Source organism: Aspergillus costaricaensis (assembly GCF_003184835.1).
Source record: "Aspergillus costaricaensis CBS 115574 unplaced genomic scaffold BO79scaffold_4, whole genome shotgun sequence".
In the NCBI taxonomy this organism is placed as follows: Eukaryota; Fungi; Ascomycota; class Eurotiomycetes; order Eurotiales; family Aspergillaceae; genus Aspergillus; species Aspergillus costaricensis.
Genome location: NW_020291804.1, coordinates 1,127,389 through 1,144,461, shown reverse-complemented (window position 1 = coordinate 1,144,461; position 17,073 = coordinate 1,127,389). Strand labels below are relative to the sequence as shown.

At 53.4% G+C, this 17,073-nt stretch overlaps 3 protein-coding genes across 3 annotated transcripts; all 3 read left to right on the top strand.

Moving 5' to 3' along the window:
- Positions 1-284: 284 nt before the first annotated feature.
- Positions 285-1,626, top strand: BO79DRAFT_235410 (uncharacterized protein; the record flags this gene model as incomplete). Its single annotated transcript, XM_025684474.1, has 2 exons — positions 285-709; positions 809-1,626. The coding sequence occupies exons 1-2, from the start codon at positions 574-576 to the stop codon at positions 1,624-1,626; spliced, it is 954 nt and encodes a 317-aa protein (XP_025543692.1). The 5' UTR covers positions 285-573.
- Positions 1,627-6,096: 4,470 nt separating this feature from the next.
- Positions 6,097-9,119, top strand: BO79DRAFT_207250 (acetate--CoA ligase). Its single transcript, XM_025682139.1, has 7 exons — positions 6,097-6,217; positions 6,345-6,420; positions 6,486-7,730; positions 7,787-8,047; positions 8,119-8,248; positions 8,305-8,579; positions 8,639-9,119. Exons 2-7 carry the CDS (start codon positions 6,382-6,384, stop codon positions 8,699-8,701), a joined length of 2,013 nt encoding a protein of 670 aa, XP_025543691.1. The 5' UTR covers positions 6,097-6,217; positions 6,345-6,381; the 3' UTR covers positions 8,702-9,119.
- A 358-nt stretch (positions 9,120-9,477) lies between these two features.
- BO79DRAFT_207249 (uncharacterized protein) lies at positions 9,478-17,005 on the top strand. The gene is made up of 4 exons (XM_025682138.1): positions 9,478-10,020; positions 10,685-14,496; positions 14,643-16,523; positions 16,584-17,005. The coding sequence occupies exons 1-4, from the start codon at positions 9,936-9,938 to the stop codon at positions 16,695-16,697; spliced, it is 5,892 nt and encodes a 1,963-aa protein (XP_025543690.1). The 5' UTR covers positions 9,478-9,935; the 3' UTR covers positions 16,698-17,005.
- The last annotated feature ends 68 nt before the right edge of the window (positions 17,006-17,073 follow it).

Here is a 17,073-nt window from a genome sequence, read left to right as displayed (position 1 = left end):
ATGCATGATCATGATGCTTACCCCAGAGATATATATTGAGCTAGTTCAATGTACAGCAAAATTGAACTTAACACTGGTAATATAATTTATACAAGCCATAATTTCTATTCATACAACTAACAGCTCATAATACATATTAACAACTACCAGAACAGCTAATTAGCCACGAACATCCAAACGTACTCCGTACACCACGAAGCTATACACCCACAATCACGTGACCATAATATACCAGCGGAGCCAACCGTCATGCGGCCACCACATCACAGATAATCAGCGATCACCGCCGCCGCAACAACCTGTGGCTCAATTCATTAAATTCTACCTCCACCTTCACCTTATTTCCTGGAGCGGTCTCCAACTGCTCCCACCGACATCTTAAATCTACAACCCCCCCAGAAAGACTTTCACCTTCCCTGGCCCATCAAACAATTCACCCACACCGATTGAACGAACTTACGTCACCCAAAACACCAACCAACGAAATCAACCACCACAACCACCAACGAGTGAACCTCATATACATATACAGAGAAAAAGAAAAGAAAAGAAACCGAGGGAAGGAAGAAAATCATGTCCTCAGCCGAAGAATCCCCCGCTCAACGAGCAGCCCGCCTGCGTCGTGAACGTCGCGAAGCCAAAATCAAAGGCGATGGAGCAGCTCGTCTAGACAAGATTACCAGCTTGAGTGGACGGACTCCTGCTAGTCGTATGTGGCACATTGTTTCTTTTCTCTCTTATGGAATGGAGTCTTAAGCGGAAGAAAGAAATATAGTGTGAAAGCTAACTCTGTATTTACTATGTACAGTCCGCGAAGAAACCTCTCCCTCTCCCTCTCCATCCCCGGCCCCGGCTGCAGCAGCAGCACAACCACAAGCTACCACTACGGCACTGAGTCCTAGCCCGAGCCCGAGCCCGGCCCCCGAACCTCGAATTACACAACCCTCTTTTCCAAGCCAAGGGCCCCAGCAACAGCAGCAGCAAGAACTCGACCCGGAAACCCTCCAAGCGCAACAGGAGCTCTTCCGCGCCCTGCTCCGCCAGTCTGGCCAGCCGGGCGAGTCACCCAGTGGGAGCCCGGGACCTCAAGCAGGAGCAGGACCAGGAGGGATGGGAGGACTAGGTGGTGAAGCGGACGACCCTACCTTGAAACTTCTCTCGAGCTTGATGGCTGGAGACACCAGTGCGTTGGGCGAAGGTTCTTTGCCTGGAGGTCAGTCGCCAGCGGACTTATTAACTGGGTTGGGAGTTCCGCCATTTGTGGCGAGTATGCTGGGGGAGGCGACGCGGAAGAAGAGTGATGAGGAGAAGCGGGAGATTCTGGTGTGGAAGGTGTTGCATGTGGTGTTTTCTATGCTGATTGGGGTGTATTTGTTGGTGTTGATTGGGTCGTCGGTGGCGACGTTTGGGAGTCAGCCGCCGCCGCCGGCGACGGCGCGGAATCCGTTCTTGTTCTTTACGACGGGTGAGGTGGTGCTTACTGGGGCGAGGGTTATGATGAAGAGAGGGGGAGGGGGGCTGGGGTTGTGGGTGCAGTTGGTTAGGGATATTGCCAGGGATGGAAGTATTGTGTTGTTTTTGTTTGGGATGGCGAATTGGTGGCATCGGGAGTGGATGGCTTATTAGATAGGGAGTAGTCCGTAGTGACTGGGGATTGGGTTTGCATGTGGTTATCTTTTCTTTTTGTGGTTATTATGGCATGGATGTTTCTGCTGTGCTTAGGAATACATTATGCAATTCTTGCATTTGCATGTGAAATTGCTGGCATAACGTTTGATAGTTTGATGCTTGCTGGGGTGGTTCTTTTGCCATCGACTAGTATCCTAGGCGGATGCAGTTGCAGTCGCAGCTCCCACGTGCTTAAGTGTAACTGTCCAAAAGTACAATCTAGGGGGTACACTTACGTGCGAGATATATTGGTCGCCCAGTCCGACCCTTTACTATCGTAACGACTCAGTTCTGGCCCGGTTGATTTCTCCTTCGGACTCCGACTGTCCTGTGCGCTGGCTCCCAGAAACGAGGTTGATATTAGCTGTGAAAAGTTGAAAACTTCTCGCGGCGATTACCAATGTCCCACCAAACTTGGCCACAGCACAACGCGTACTGATCCATCGGGTGGACTAGGAAATTAATAACGGGCAGGGCCAAGACGTTATTAATTTGCACTTGCAGGGGGCTATTGGGAGTTTGGGACGGACTTTTCCTACCGCCGTGTTTAGTAGATGCAGGACGGGCCAGAAATTCGCCGTTTCTAACCATCCGAGCCCACACCGGTTGGCTACTAGACTCAAGTCTGGCGGCGGGCTCAGACGTCGAAATGGCAAAAGCGGACCGAGAAGCTTAGTGCGGCCGGGACTAAACTATAGCGCAGGCGGGAAAGGCCACGGCCTCTGGGTCCTGGTTGAGAAAGATAGGGCTCAAGCAGGATGGGAATGGGTCTTTCTGAGTGTTGAGAGAAGGCGCATACTCTCACCGGTTGGGGTACGTAACCTGCTATACATCTCGAATGCCGTAAGTATCCAGGCAATAACCAAGCAGGCGATTATACACCTGCAATATCTTGTAGAGATGCCACTCCGTGCAGGGGGCTACCGAGATAACTGATTGACATTGATAAGCGGAAACGGGGGGTATGGTGGGCTTGACACCGTATCGGGAGGCTCCCTAGAGGCTGGGATGAATGAAGTGGCCGAGCCACCAGCGACAATTGAGGACGTTGATTTGCTAACAGACAGAGGGTCTCGATTAGCATGAGGGCTCTGTAGTCGGCAGTGTGGGTAGGGACTAAACGGGACACCCGGGACCCGAACGCACTCACCTTATTACCACACACGGACGCGAAGGAGTAAGGATTGAAGATCTCTCACGGGAGAGAAGCGACGAAAGGGACGATGTATCCATATTTATGGGCACAACAAGAGTATGGTTTCCTTGCCGAGACGATGCTTGAAGGTGGACATGTTGGAGGGGCAGATTCGAGGCCTGCAAAAGGTGAACGGAATTCTGCCGGACGGCCTCCACAATATTAATGCTTCTAGTTCTGATGGTGGAAGTTGCTCCGTAATGGCATTATAAACATGAACAAACCGTTCCTCTCGGATCGGTGGTCTAATCCACATCCAATCAAGGCGGCCAGCACACCCACAAAGCTCCCCACAATTGAGGGAACTGTGGTACTTTCGGTCCTTAGTTGTGGTGGGGGGGTGGTGTTTGTAGGCTCTCTTAGTCTTAGGGGAGTCTTGACTCTGCGCTCGTTGCGACATCAGTCGCGGGGTGATCTCCCCCCTGGAATGATGTGCCATCGCAGACAATGTTATGTTCATTATTTTTTTTTCGAATTCTGAATATTCGGCTGTCCGAGGAGACAAGATGCAGAGCTTCCAGTTCTCCGTCCAGGAAAGCTGGAGAAACCAAAGCCTAGGTCCGAGAGAAGTCCGCGGGAACGGGGAGAAGGAGCAATGAGCCAGGCAGCGATAGCCGAACCCCCAGCAAGCAGTACCACGGTTATCCCGATTGTCCCTCGACCCGCGCGTCGAGGAAAGTGTTTCGTCCCAGCCCAGCTGATCATCTGTCTTTACCGAGTGGGCAAAAATAGCAGACAATCCCCTTTTCGGCATTGTTGAGAGATGGGCAAGTCACGGGCAGCTTCATTGCCGTAATGGGTCAGTTCTTCCTCGTTAGGGAAAGTACTGCCGTAACGTTCCGTAACCTGGAGTTATTCCCTTTCTACAGATATTATTACTGGGGGAAGATTAAATGGATATTGCTACTTACTTTCAGAGCACATGGAAGAAGGATCAGAAAGAAGGATCAGAAACATGAATTAATTCCCTGAACCACTAATATACACCTTCCTTCAATGCGTTGATCATCATGTACACAGCCTAAGACACTGATATCTACTTACCAACATGGCAGATGAACAAACATCAATCACTATCCAGTACAATTTTCGGCTTGAACCGCTACTCAACATAAATCGATAATGCTTGTGATCGCGATAACCGGGTGTGCCTTTAGAGAACGACCATTCCATTCAGGCCTCGGCTCTGCAAGGCCATCTATTTCCACGTTCTGTTCACCGGCAATATCTCACTAATGCAAGATGACCTTCCATTTACCTATCTGCCTCGTAATTAGTATCTCGAACTACTGCATCTTCCTGGTCAGCCCTTCAGGCACTGGCTGTGGGCCATACAGGGGGTCCCTAATCCGGTTTCAGTGAAACTTCCGCGAACAGCAGCACATACATTGATCTAGGCGTCTTATTGGATCACCCACCAAGGTATCTTGATACCTCAAACAACGATGCAGGGGATGCTCACAGCGATCTATCGCGGAGGTGCATGTGGAAGGTGTAGTTAAATGCTGATTAGCTTGACTGCTATCTACTTCACCACCTCAGATTGCTCTCTGGATATCTGACTGCTCCAGAGTACTCCGTAGATCCGCTCACTCTCTTTTCTCTCATCCACGGTCCCGTTGAATCTTACTATAAGCAGTTCCCTTCAAAAAGCGCAGCTAAGGTTTTGGTTCCCCCGCACGGTTCAAGCCTCGCATCCAGAATGGACACGTTCCAGTGCTGATTGACCCCTCCGATCGGGGTGCTTGGCGAGTGTTCTTGTGATACCATCCCGCCATCCCCCGGAAACCCAAAATTTTCAACCCCCCGTCTGCGCGTGAGCGAATCTGGGGCAGAGCTGATGATGATGATGATGATGATGATGTTGGTCGGATGAACGCCACAGGATCACGGAGCTAATATCTCCCTGTGCCATTTCGTGCCATGGCGTACCATGGATACGAATGTGCACAGTGCTGTCGGAGGTGACCACCTAGGTTAATAACAGTCACCTCTGCTGGGAGAATTACCTTAGTTGGCAATTGACGATTGGTCTGCAGTCCAATGATGAACAAGAACCGAAGTAGACTAAGGTCACAATCAACACCTCGCAGACGGGAGCGTCGCAATAGTGTACCGAAGTGAATAGGTCGGAATCTCGAGGTAGAGGGGGGTAGGCGAATAACGAGATGATTGTTCGCTAGTTGATCATCGACTACTTTCCCCGGAGCAACGGAAACGAGAGCCTGTCAAGCCCCGCATGGCCGAGCCCAACCTTTGGCGGTGCGTTTTGAACTACGCCGAACTAGTCTTGGATAGTGCGAGCGAATGCAACGGACTGGGATTGCAGCCGCCAATGCAGGAGGTTGTCTGTCCAGTGACATTGCGAGGGCTTGCCGGGAAAAGACTGTCCCTAGTCCGTTTATCGATGACCCGCATCCAGAACAATCCTTCCACCCTCTCCCCCCCCCTCTCCCTCCTCGCAACCCGTTCATTTATGTTAATTATTATAGTAATTATTATTATTATTATTATTATTATTGTTTTATTATGCTACAGTAGTCGTGGCTGTCCCGAGAGTGGAGAGGCGCTTAGAGCGACAAGCATGACTAGTCAGGTATGTATGTAGTATGTATCATCACCCATGGTGGGAAGTAGACCAGCGCCTCCATACGGCATCATGATCTCCATTCAATGGAGGAAGGGGAACAATTGGAGGGGTAATACTGCTCTGGAACTCACACCCGGTAAGATCTAGGTTAATCTGCATAGCCGATCCAGAAAAGTAAGGATTGAACCCTGGTCCGACAAGGTTAATCATACCTACACGGTCGCGCGGAAGGGAAAGAAGGTTGACTTGGGGTAAGTAGGGATGGACGGATGGATTAAGGGGAGGAAGTACGGAGTAGTAGTAGGTGATAGTAAAAGTAGTAAGTAGTATTGAGGAGGTACCTTAGCAGCCCGGGAGCAGTACAACCTTGGCCAGTATGAAGCTACGACGGTACCAAGCCTGAACCAAGCCTGAAGTAGCAGCGCGCCTCCACCCGGACACCGGGGGAGCGGGACTCTCTCAACAATTAAAATCATAAACTGTCTCTCTCTCTGAAAGGGACATCCCTCTTTTTTAGTTCGGGCATTGGGTTCAATAAATAACTGTCTCTCTTCCCCATCCTGGGCACCAGTTGCTTTTCTTTTCCCCCTCCTCTCTTCCTCTTTTTTTTCTTTCCCAAATCTTGCATCTTTCCTCTCTACTCCTTTCCCTCTCCCTCCTCTATTCTCCCTCCTACAATTCTCCCTTTGTAATAAACCCCCCTCCCCTTGCGCGAAACTTTGCCTGAACCCCACCAACCAGCAGTGCTGCAATTCTTTTGACAAGTGAGCTTAATCCCCCGCCCGCAAACTCACGTGCACTCCGGTGCCACGAATTGAACCCCTCGCCCTTTTGCCCTCCAGAAAGAGGGTTACCTTGCAATTGGAATGTCTCATCCCTTTCTAACACTAGTACAGCTCAAATACACATTTTTGTTGGGACACAAAACATGGCCGACGGCAGTGTTATGCCCCCCAAGTCCTCCGTGGTAAGAAATCGCGCGTATTTGGCCGAGTTATCGCCGGGTCCCCGTGCTAATCCCGTCGGTTTCAGGTGGTCGAGGCCCACGAAGTCGACACCTTCCATGTCCCCGAAGCATTCCATCAGAAGCACCCGACAGGTACCCACCTGAAAGACCTTGACGAGTACCGGAAGCTCTATGAGGAATCCATCCGCAGCCCAGACACTTTCTGGGCTCGTATGGCCCGCGAACTGCTTCACTTCGACCAAGACTTCCAGACCACCCACAGTGGGTCGTTGGAAAATGGCGACAATGCCTGGTTCGTTGAGGGTCGTCTGAACGCCTCCTACAACTGCGTCGATCGCCATGCCTTCAAGAACCCCGACAAGGTGGCCATTATCTACGAGGCCGATGAGCCCAGCGAGGGCCGCACAATCACCTACGGTGAGCTCCTGCGCGAGGTGTCTCGTGTTGCCTGGGTTCTCCGCCAGCAGGGTGTGAAGAAGGGTGACACCGTTGCTATCTACCTTCCCATGATCCCCGAAGCCATTGTCGCTTTCTTGGCTTGCTCTCGTATCGGTGCCGTCCACTCCGTTGTTTTCGCCGGTTTCTCCTCCGACTCTCTCCGGGACCGTGTCCTGGACGCTGGCTCCAAGGTTGTCATCACGACCGATGAGGGCAAGCGTGGAGGAAAGGTCATTGGCACCAAGCGCATTGTCGATGAGGCTCTGAAGCAGTGCCCCGATGTCACCAGCGTCCTGGTCTACAAGCGCACCGGCGCGGAGGTTCCCTGGACCAAGGGCCGTGATGTCTGGTGGCACGAGGAGGTCGAGAAGTACCCCAACTACCTTGCTCCTGAGCCGGTGAACTCGGAAGATCCTCTCTTCTTGCTCTACACCTCCGGATCCACCGGAAAGCCCAAGGGTGTCATGCACACCACGGCTGGTTACCTCCTGGGTGCTGCCATGACCGGCAAGTATGTCTTTGATATTCACGACGATGACCGCTACTTCTGCGGTGGTGACGTTGGCTGGATTACCGGCCACACGTACGTCGTGTATGCGCCCTTGCTGCTCGGATGCTCTACCGTGGTCTTCGAGAGTACCCCGGCTTACCCCAACTTCTCCCGCTACTGGGACGTGATCGAGAAGCACAAGGTGACCCAATTCTACGTTGCCCCCACTGCCCTGCGACTTCTGAAGCGGGCTGGTGACGAGCACATCCACCACAAGATGGCACACCTGCGTGTCCTGGGCTCTGTCGGTGAGCCTATTGCTGCCGAGGTCTGGAAATGGTACTTCGAGGTTGTCGGAAAGGAAGAAGCCCACATCTGCGATGTAAGTGAATTATCGGTTCTCGTTGTTGGGGAAGGTAGTCTAACACGCTTCGACAGACCTACTGGCAGACTGAAACGGGTTCGAATGTTATCACTCCTCTGGGTGGTATCACCCCGACGAAACCCGGAAGCGCGTCGCTTCCCTTCTTTGGTATTGAGCCCGCCATCATTGACCCGGTCTCTGGTGAGGAGATTACTGGCAACGATGTGGAGGGTGTGCTTGCCTTCAAGCAACCCTGGCCGAGCATGGCCCGTACCGTGTGGGGCGCCCACAAGCGCTACATGGATACCTACCTGAACGTTTACAAGGGCTACTACGTAAGCGACATCCGCACCTCTGCGAGAAAATATGGTTCCATGGGCAGTAGCTGACTGACTTATGCTTATAGTTCACTGGAGATGGTGCCGGCCGTGATCACGACGGATACTACTGGATCCGGGGTCGTGTTGACGATGTGGTTAACGTTTCTGGACACCGTCTGTCTACGGCTGAGATTGAAGCCGCCCTCATCGAGCACCGTAAGTTACCGTAAGAGACTACTATACATACAGCAGCAACTAATCAGTAATGATAGACATGGTGGCTGAAGCTGCCGTTGTTGGTATCGCCGACGAGCTTACCGGTCAGGCCGTCAACGCTTTCGTGGCCCTGAAGGAGGGCAACGAGACCAGCGACCAGGTCCGCAAGGATCTGATCATGCAGGTTCGTCGGTCCATCGGACCTTTCGCTGCCCCCAAGGCCGTCTACGTTGTCGAGGATCTCCCCAAGACCCGTAGCGGTAAGATCATGCGCCGTATTCTCCGGAAGATCCTGAGCGGCGAGGAGGACAGCCTGGGTGACACTTCCACTGTAAGAAAACACACATTCTTGCCTATGTTGGAAATGGAGACTAACTAAGCCTGTACCAGCTGTCGGACCCTTCGGTTGTTGACAAGATCATTGCCACGGTGCATGCTGCCCGCGGCAAATAAGATCTCCGCATGACCCGAATTCAAGACGAGCGATATTCACAGCCATGAAATGAAAGCGATTAATCAGGATGTTATGATGAGTTGATTAGCATTATTGGGTGGACACAGTTGTCCGGAGGCGCAGTCATATTCCTATAAACCCCGTTTAGTGATTCCCAACGTGTTTGAGAGATGAACATCAAAAGGTGATCGCTGATCACCTTTTCAATATACATAACTTCTATTCTTCTTTTTAATATTTTGCGTTGTCCAATGTAGCTTTGGGTGTTTCTTCACATGACAGCGGTTGTCGGGGTCTCTTTTCCCTCCTAGCAGATAAGATGACGAGAACGTCCAGGGTTACACCTTGGGAACAGTCCCTCATTGGACCGATATACTGATACGGGGTCGGACTTTTCAGGCGTACTGTAGTAGTTGCGGGAGTTAACATAATGTATATATGCTGCATCAGTAGTGGGAGACTTGACACAGCTACTGTGAAGCCGGACACCATTCTGGGGATGTCATAGTCATCGAGATGCAGGCATCCAGTGTTAATATTCCTTTGGCTACCCGGTCGGGCTCCCGATTCAGTCTCCGTCGCATCACGTGCCACTGTCGTAATGCAACGGTATCAACACCCGGCCACCCGGTCCCATTCCCCACTCCAGTGAGCACACCGCCCCGTCACGCCGTGACCGTACCATACCTGACATGGCCGACCTTCCCATAGTTAAGCGACAGCAACGAGCCAGTCAGGCAGGAAGGGAACCTGCCGTCGCTCTCCCTCTCTCTCTCTCGCTCTTCTCTTCCTTGGCTCTCGCAGCTTCTTCCCTCGACCACCGTCGCGCGTCCTCCTCCCTCTGCTTCACCCCGTCACTTTTTCCCCGACTGCCATTCAAGTCGATTCCCTTCAGACTTGATCACCTACTAGCTCCGACGGTACTTTTCCGTCTGCAGCTAGTGTGGCCTTTTTCGTCACTTTTACCCTTTCACCTTTTTTTCTTCTTTTCTTCCCTTCTCAAAACAAACACCCGTGCTCACCAGCGCGTCGACATCGTCTTTCCAAACTTACGCAACGTTGTCGCTTTATATTACGCTAGCGCGCTACGGCTGTTCTTTTCGCAAAATATTCATTCACACGGAGCTCTAATCATCGTCGTTCTAAACGATCTTCCCGAGCCTTCCAACCTTCGATCGCAGACGTCCTTCGAACCGAATGACTCCCTAATATAAAGCATCATCATTCAGCAAGATGTTCGGAGGTTTCGGACAAAACAACCAGCAAAGCTCCGGCTTCGGGGCAGGCTCTGGCTTTGGTGGCACGAGTACTGGTGGAGGTAGGTGTCTTCGTCTGGTTGCGAACCCCGTCCTCGGTTATCCCGGGTTACTTTTCTTTTCCTTTTACCTCGTCCCTTGAGACTCTCCGGTGCAAAAGGATCGGTATTTGCTAGTAGTTCCGAACCTCGAGCTGCGACCGTCCTATTAGGCTCCTCCCACCACCGACCGCCCGTGGATGGCTTCGACACCGGGGCAAAACAGCAGCACTGCAAGAGAAGGGATCGCAGCTTCAATACAGTCTCTGACAGCATCTCCCCCGTCATCTAGGCTTTGGATCGACATCGTCTCCCTTTGGTGGCGGTAATACATCCGGTGGTGGCTTGTTTGGAAACACCTCCAGTAGCTTTGGTTCCGGTGGAGGTACGTGCCTGACGGCTATATCTCAGTGGGCTTGGCGATCCTTTCTCTTCCACCTGTGCCTTGGGGCGGACCCCTCGACTTTCCTGTGCTCGATCACCGATCCGTGACCGAAATGGCGCTTTCGAGGACCCTCACCGCTGGCTCTTATGGCAGAAAGTCTCTGGATTGGAAGTTCACGTCAAATGTCGTCCATTGACCGCCGGAGATCCATGGCCCAAGGATGGATTCTAATCAGATGTCCCAGGATCTGTCTACTTTTTTATGTTTGTTAGCGAAACTGACTCAAGGTCTTTGTTATTCTAGGATTCGGAACCGGCACACAGAACCAGTCGACGTCCCTGTTTGGAGGACAAAATCGCACGAGCGGATTCGGAACTGGGACTTCGACCGGCGGAGGCCTTTTCGGAAGCGGAACTGCCACAGCTGGTGGTAGTAGCGGGTTCGGCGGCTTCGGGTCGTCCTCTAACACTGGCGGAGGGTTCGGCAGCACTGGCACTGGCACTGGCACCGCCGCTAGCACTGGAGGTGGCCTATTCGGCAACAAAACCGGGGGTTTTGGCAGCTCAGCTGGCACCGGCGGTGGATTCGGTACAAGCGGTGGCACTGGTGGCTTCGGCAGCACCGCATCGGGCTTCGGTAGTGGGACAGGGACTGCCTTCCAGCAGGCCATTCCTCCCTCTGATGGCACTGGAAGCACGCCGTTTAGTCCCTTCACTGAGAAGGACGGTAACACCACGGGCATGAATCACTACCAAAGTATCACCTTCATGCAGCCGTACAGCAAGTATTCATTTGAGGAACTTCGCTTAGGTGATTACAACCAAGGCCGTAGGTTCGGCAACGGTAGTGGCCAAGCCGGTGCCTTTGGCACATCGGCCTTTGGAGGATCCGGCTTTGGACAACAGTCGACCGGCGGCTTTGGAAGCACTTCCACGCCATTCGGAGGCGGAACCAGTGCTCCCTCGACCTTTGGACAGACGCAGACGGCGGGTGGATTCGGATCTAGCGCCAACTCCAACCCCTTGTTCGGAGCAGCAAAGCCGGCCACTTCCTTATTTGGGGGTGGAACTGGTACTACTGGCACCTCCCAGCCAAGCCTCTTCGGTGGAAACACATCTACTACTGCTACTACGGGTGGATTTGGAAGCGGCACAGGAACCACCGGCTTTGGTGCTGGAACCGGCGGATCTCTGTTTGGTGGCAGCGCCAATACCAATACCCAACAACAGAAGCCTCTATTCGGAAACAGTGGCTCCACCGGCACAGGTTTTGGCAGCGCCTTTGGCGCGCAAAACACAAGCGCCGCCACTCCTTTTGGTGGTACTGCTGCGACTTCCTCTCCCTTCGGCGGCCAACAACAGCAGCAAACTGGTACCGGCTTGTTCGGAGGTGGGCTCGGTCAGCAAAACCAAGCCCAAAATCAGCAGCAGACTCAGAACAAAGGATTGTTTGGCGGGTTCGGCTCAAACACGCAGCAGCAGTCCAGTACCCCGAGTCTCTTCGGCAATACTGGGGCTGGCACTGGCACCGGCACGACTGGCTCTTCTCTTTTTGGCCAGAACACTCAGCAACCACAACAGCAGTCGACTGGTGGATCGCTCTTTGGAAACAACCAGCAAACCGGCACAAGCTCCCTTTTCGGCGGAGGCCAGCAGCAGGGCCAGAAGAGCTTGTTCGGCGGCAGCACGCCTGCCACCGGCACCGGCACCGGCACCAGCGCATTTGGCGGCTTTGGTAACACTCAGAACCAGCAGACGGGTGGTGGTGGCCTGTTTGGCGGCGCCCAAAACCAGCAGCAGCAGAAGCCGAGTCTATTCGGCGGTGGCACTGGAACCGGTGGTTCTCTCTTCGGGGGACAGAGCACCACGACTCCGAGCGCCGGCGGTTCGCTTTTCGGTAACACGCAGAGTCAGCCTCAGCAGACTGGAGGGCTTGGTACTTCGAGCCTGTTTGGCGGCAGCCAGCAGACACAGCCCCAGCAAGCTCAGCAATCCCAACCGGCCCCTGGTAGCTTGCAGGCCTCTCTTTTGGACGGCAACCCTTATGGCAACCAGTCCATCTTCTCTGGCTTGCCAGCCCCAAGCGCTTCCAGCCCTGGCCCCTTGGCGACGCCACTTTCGTCTGCCGCCAAACAGAAGCAGCGCACTCCGCTCCCTGTCTATAAGATCACCCCCAATGCCGCTAACCGCCTTCTTACACCCCCCAAACGCCAGGGATACGGGTTCTCTTACTCCACCTATGGCTCACCTTCGAGCTCTGCTGGTACTCCTAGCGGACTTGGTGGCAGCGTGCTGGGTGGAAGCCTGCGTGGAAGTGTCAATGGAAGTCTTGGGCGCACCAGCTTTAGCAAGAGTTTGTCTACCAGCAATCTGCGCAAGACATTCGACCCCGACACCGACAGTGTCTTGTCGCCCGGTGCACTTACCTCTGGCAGCTCCCGTCTGTCAAGCGGCAGCTTGAAGCGCCTCACCATTGATCGTAGCCTGAGGAATGACCTCTTTGCTCGCCCAGCCAGTACCCCTGCTGCCCCGATCACCAACGGCGAAGACGCAGCACAGCCAGCCGATAAGATGAAGAAGAAGGTCAGCTTCGATTCATCATCGGATACGCCAGCCACTGGAGGGGAGATCGTTCCGGTGCAGTCTCAAAGCCCCGAGCCTACTCCGGAGGAATTGGGATTCCTGCGCTCCATCCGCAAGAGCAACACAGTCAATGGCCTCAACGGTATCAAGCCTAGCGAGCCTTCTATCCGTCCTGAGATGGAGTCTGTTCGTGGTAATGAGCTTGCCGTCGTCCCCGAGAATGCGGTGACGACCTCAACTACTCCTGAGGGCCCCTCTCGTCTGCCTTTCGTTCCCGGTGGAGACCCGCAACCGGGCGAGTACTGGATGAAGCCCACCCGCGCTGAGATCAGCAAGCTGAGCCGAGAGCAGCAGAAGAAGTTTGTTGGCTTTACTGTTGGTCGTCAAAGGTGCGGCCAGGTGACGTTCGATGAGCCCGTTGATCTGACCACCGTGGACTTGGACCGCATTTTCGGCGACCTTGTAGACATCGGTGTGCGCAAGATTACTGTGTATCCAGATGAAACCATCAAGCCCCCGAGGGGCAAGGGCTTGAACGTTCCCTCCACCCTTCGCATTGAAAACTCTTGGCCTCGGGGTCGCGACAAGAAGTCACCTTCCCCTCTCACCAGCGGACCCTTGTTCGATAAGCACGTCGACCGCTTGATAAAGGTGCACAACACCGAGTTCGTGGACTATGAAAAGGAGACCGGCACGTGGGTGTTCCGGGTGCCCCATTACACCACCTATGGTCTTGATTATGATAGCGACGAGGAAGAAGAAGGTGAGAGCCTCAACCAAAGCACTTTTAGTGCTGCTCCTGACACTCCGACTCCGAAGGCTCAAACCCCCGCCAACCCCGATACGACCATGGGCTCGGAGATGATGTCTGCCTTCTCCACTGATGACTCCTTTGTGGGTTCAATGGCTGGCGTCGACGATGATACCTTTGATTTCAAGAAGCGTAAGATTGTCCCGGGTGCGTTTGGCAACCAAATGATGGAGACGGTTGAGGACCAGCGTTCGGTTTCTGGAGACGATGAGGAGTCTTTTTTAGGGGAAGGCTCCACGGGTTCGACTATTGAGCAAGACGGCGATGATATCACCGAAAGCCAACATTCTGGCGAGTCACTAGTCGAATTGGATGAGGGCGAGGAAATGGACATGGCGGGCACCTTTCCAGACCTCCATCCTACCGTGGAGCGCGATGACACCCAAAGCACCGATACCTTTATGGAGACCACCCAGCCTGTATTGAAGCCTTGGAACACGCCTTCGAAGCCTCGTCTCGACCTTACTGGAGACTGGGCGGAGCATCTGCAACGCACCATCAGTCCCCGGAAGCAAGATCGCGATGCACTTCGTGAGATCCAAGCCAATGCCTTTACCGACCGGTCTCTCCGTGAGGATACCCCCAAGCCATCTGCCGCCGATACCAGGCAAAAGGGCTTCGCCACCAGCATCGATTTGATGAATTCTTTGTTTCAGCAACCACGCAAACAACAAGCCGCATCTCCTTTGAAGGCACAAAGCGTGCGACCTAATGGCTTTGAGGTTTGACTCCTTCTTTCCGTTCTCTTATATCCCTTTATTATCCCTATAGGATGTTGTATTGTAGGAAGTGATGCGATACAATATGACTTGAGCACTGTGAACCCACATTTGTCAATAGCCTAAACTAATACCATCTGTCCCTACAGTGGCCTTATAACAAGAAGCCCAAGACATTTGCAGGCGAATCCCACGAGCTAAGCGAAGACGACCTTGCTTTCCATCAATCATTCAAACCGCGTTGGGGCACGCTGAACTCTCTTCTCTGCGCCAAGAATGATTTGTCGGACATGCAGGCGGTTGATAGCGCTTGGAGGCACAAGCTTTCTGTGACTAGCGAAGGAAGGGATGTGGCTCTCTTGGAATACAACACACCCGTGGAACCGAGTGAGATGCTGGATGCCCAGAGGAAGCTGACTGCCGTTTCACGTGTTGACGGGGTTCCCTTTGCTCGTCTGGCAAAGGCCGATTTCCGGGAATTCGTACAAGCTTCGAACTTGGTACAATCTGATCACGAGCGACTTCTCTGGCAGCTGGCCAACATCCTTTTCAACGACAAGACTGAGGATGATATTTCCGCTGGCGTGCCTCTCAATCTTCGTTCCAAATACCTTCACCGTATCAAGAAAGACCGCCTGACCCGTCTGTGGGAGGGTATCGTACGTGAAAAGCATGCACAGGCTGTGGCCAAGGCCAGCTCAGCCGAGGAGCGTGCCTTTTACTTGTTATGCTCGCATCGGGTTGAGGAGGCTTGCAAGGTCCTGATTGCTAGTCAGAATTTCCATCTCGCGACACTGGTTGCTCAGATCGCGCGCGATCCCACGACGCGCACTGATATGGCTAATCAGATTGAGATGTGGCGTCAGAACAATGTGTATTCTGAAATGAGCGAGCCCGTCCGAGCTTTGTACGAACTTCTGGCCGGCAACGCCCTTCGCAGCGAAGGCAAGTCCACTGGTGCGCTCGAGGATCGTCTTTCTACTTTCACCTTCTCTGAGCGATTTGAGTTGGATTGGTTCCAGGCTTTCGGCCTTCGTCTCTGGTATGGTATCACCGACGATGAGCCCATCGAAGCCGCCGTCTGCCAGTTCGTGGACGACCTCTACGAAGGAAATGAGCCGGCCCTTCCGACGCCTTACAACCAGGAAGACATCGTTGATCGCGAGTCTCCTCTCTGGGTTTTGCTGAAAGTGTATGCCACGACAACTGGTGGAGCTGCTCGGACGGCCAATCTCCATCCACAGGAGTTCCCGGCCGTTCTCCTGCCTGAGTCGGTCAGTGGGGATAAGCAGTCAAGCCGGCTATCCTTCCAGCTTTGTCACCTTCTCGCGGCAGCCATCGGGCAGCACGAAAGCTTCCAAGTCAACACAGCGCAGTTGGACCAGCTCGTGTGGGACTATGCTTGGGAGCTCTGCTGCAGCGGCACTTTGAACCGGGCACTATTCGTCCTCCTCCACCTCTCGCATGCATCTGATCGCGAGCGTGCTGTGAAGGAGACTCTAGCCCGGTTTGCGCCCCAGCTGCCGGAGCCGGTCACCTCGGACGGCCAAACCAACGTGATGTGGCACTATCTCACGCATGATCTTCAGCTGCCTGAGAGCTGGATCTGGGTTTCGAAGGCGCTTTATGCTCGCGACACGGGTGATGCGGCACGCGAGGTGGACTATCTTGTCCGTGGCAAGAACTGGAACGATGCCCACGCTACCTTCTGTCGTGTTGTGGCGCCAACTGCCGTGATTGAGGGTGACTATGGCACGCTAGAGATGCTGGTGTCGGGCTTTGGCGAGGAACCTGAGAGAAAGGTGCGCGGCTGGGCCAATGGTGGTGGCATTTACGACGACTTCCTGCGCCTGGCTACGGCCAAGAGCGGCAAGCGCGATGCTACCCGGCTTGCCCGGTTAGTAAGTGCCTTGGTGAAGATGGGCGACAAGGTCAGTCAGGGATCGGGTGTGGAAGGATTAGAGGAACGTGTAGCCTTCCGGGAAATGAGCCGCGTGGTTGCCACTTGGACTGGGCACGAGGACTCAAAGGTACGTTGTTCCATTGGCACGACTCACGAAAATCCTGGTTCTGACAAGTTGCTACTTCAGGCAATCGAGCTGTCCAGCGTGCTCAGTCTGCCTTTGACGGGCGATGCACGCCTTGCACAGACGGCCGAAATGAGTCGGCGGTACTACAGTCTCATCATGGCTGGGGGCTATTGATCTATGATTTCGAGAATTTGGGTGGAAGGGACTCCGTTGTTTGGATGCAGCATACCGAGTGCTGGTCGAAGCTGAATCTTTGATATCTTGCATCTTTTTGTGTCTATGGGTTGACGGAACGACATGCAGCCATTGTGTAACTTAGATCCTGTTTTCACTTCTCTGTTTTTGTTCGTTGTGTTTCTATTTTCTTTTCCTTGGTTCTTGGATGCATTCCGTCCTCGGACTTTGCAGAGGGCGCAGAACTCTGGGTGTGTAAGTTAGCTAGCTGGTCCTTGTGAACGAAACAGTAATTGCGCAAGTTAAACGTCTTCACATTTCCATGCCCACAAAGTAGCAGTACTTCCTCTAATCAGAGCAAATAGCCTACCTAAAT

Excerpts from the sequence above, each read along its gene's own strand:
- BO79DRAFT_207250 (XM_025682139.1), top strand. The coding sequence starts at position 6,382 with ATGGCCGACGGCAGTGTTATGCCCCCCAAGTCCTCCGTG. Across the intron at positions 8,048-8,118 it reads ACGTTTACAAGGGCTACTAC|TTCACTGGAGATGGTGCCGG; the intron begins GTAAGCGACATC and ends TTATGCTTATAG. Across the intron at positions 8,249-8,304 it reads AGCCGCCCTCATCGAGCACC|ACATGGTGGCTGAAGCTGCC; the intron begins GTAAGTTACCGT and ends CAGTAATGATAG.
- BO79DRAFT_207249 (XM_025682138.1), top strand. The coding sequence starts at position 9,936 with ATGTTCGGAGGTTTCGGACAAAACAACCAGCAAAGCTCCGGCTTCGGG. Across the intron at positions 10,021-10,684 it reads TGGCACGAGTACTGGTGGAG|GATTCGGAACCGGCACACAG; the intron begins GTAGGTGTCTTC and ends TTGTTATTCTAG. Across the intron at positions 14,497-14,642 it reads TGCGACCTAATGGCTTTGAG|TGGCCTTATAACAAGAAGCC; the intron begins GTTTGACTCCTT and ends CTGTCCCTACAG.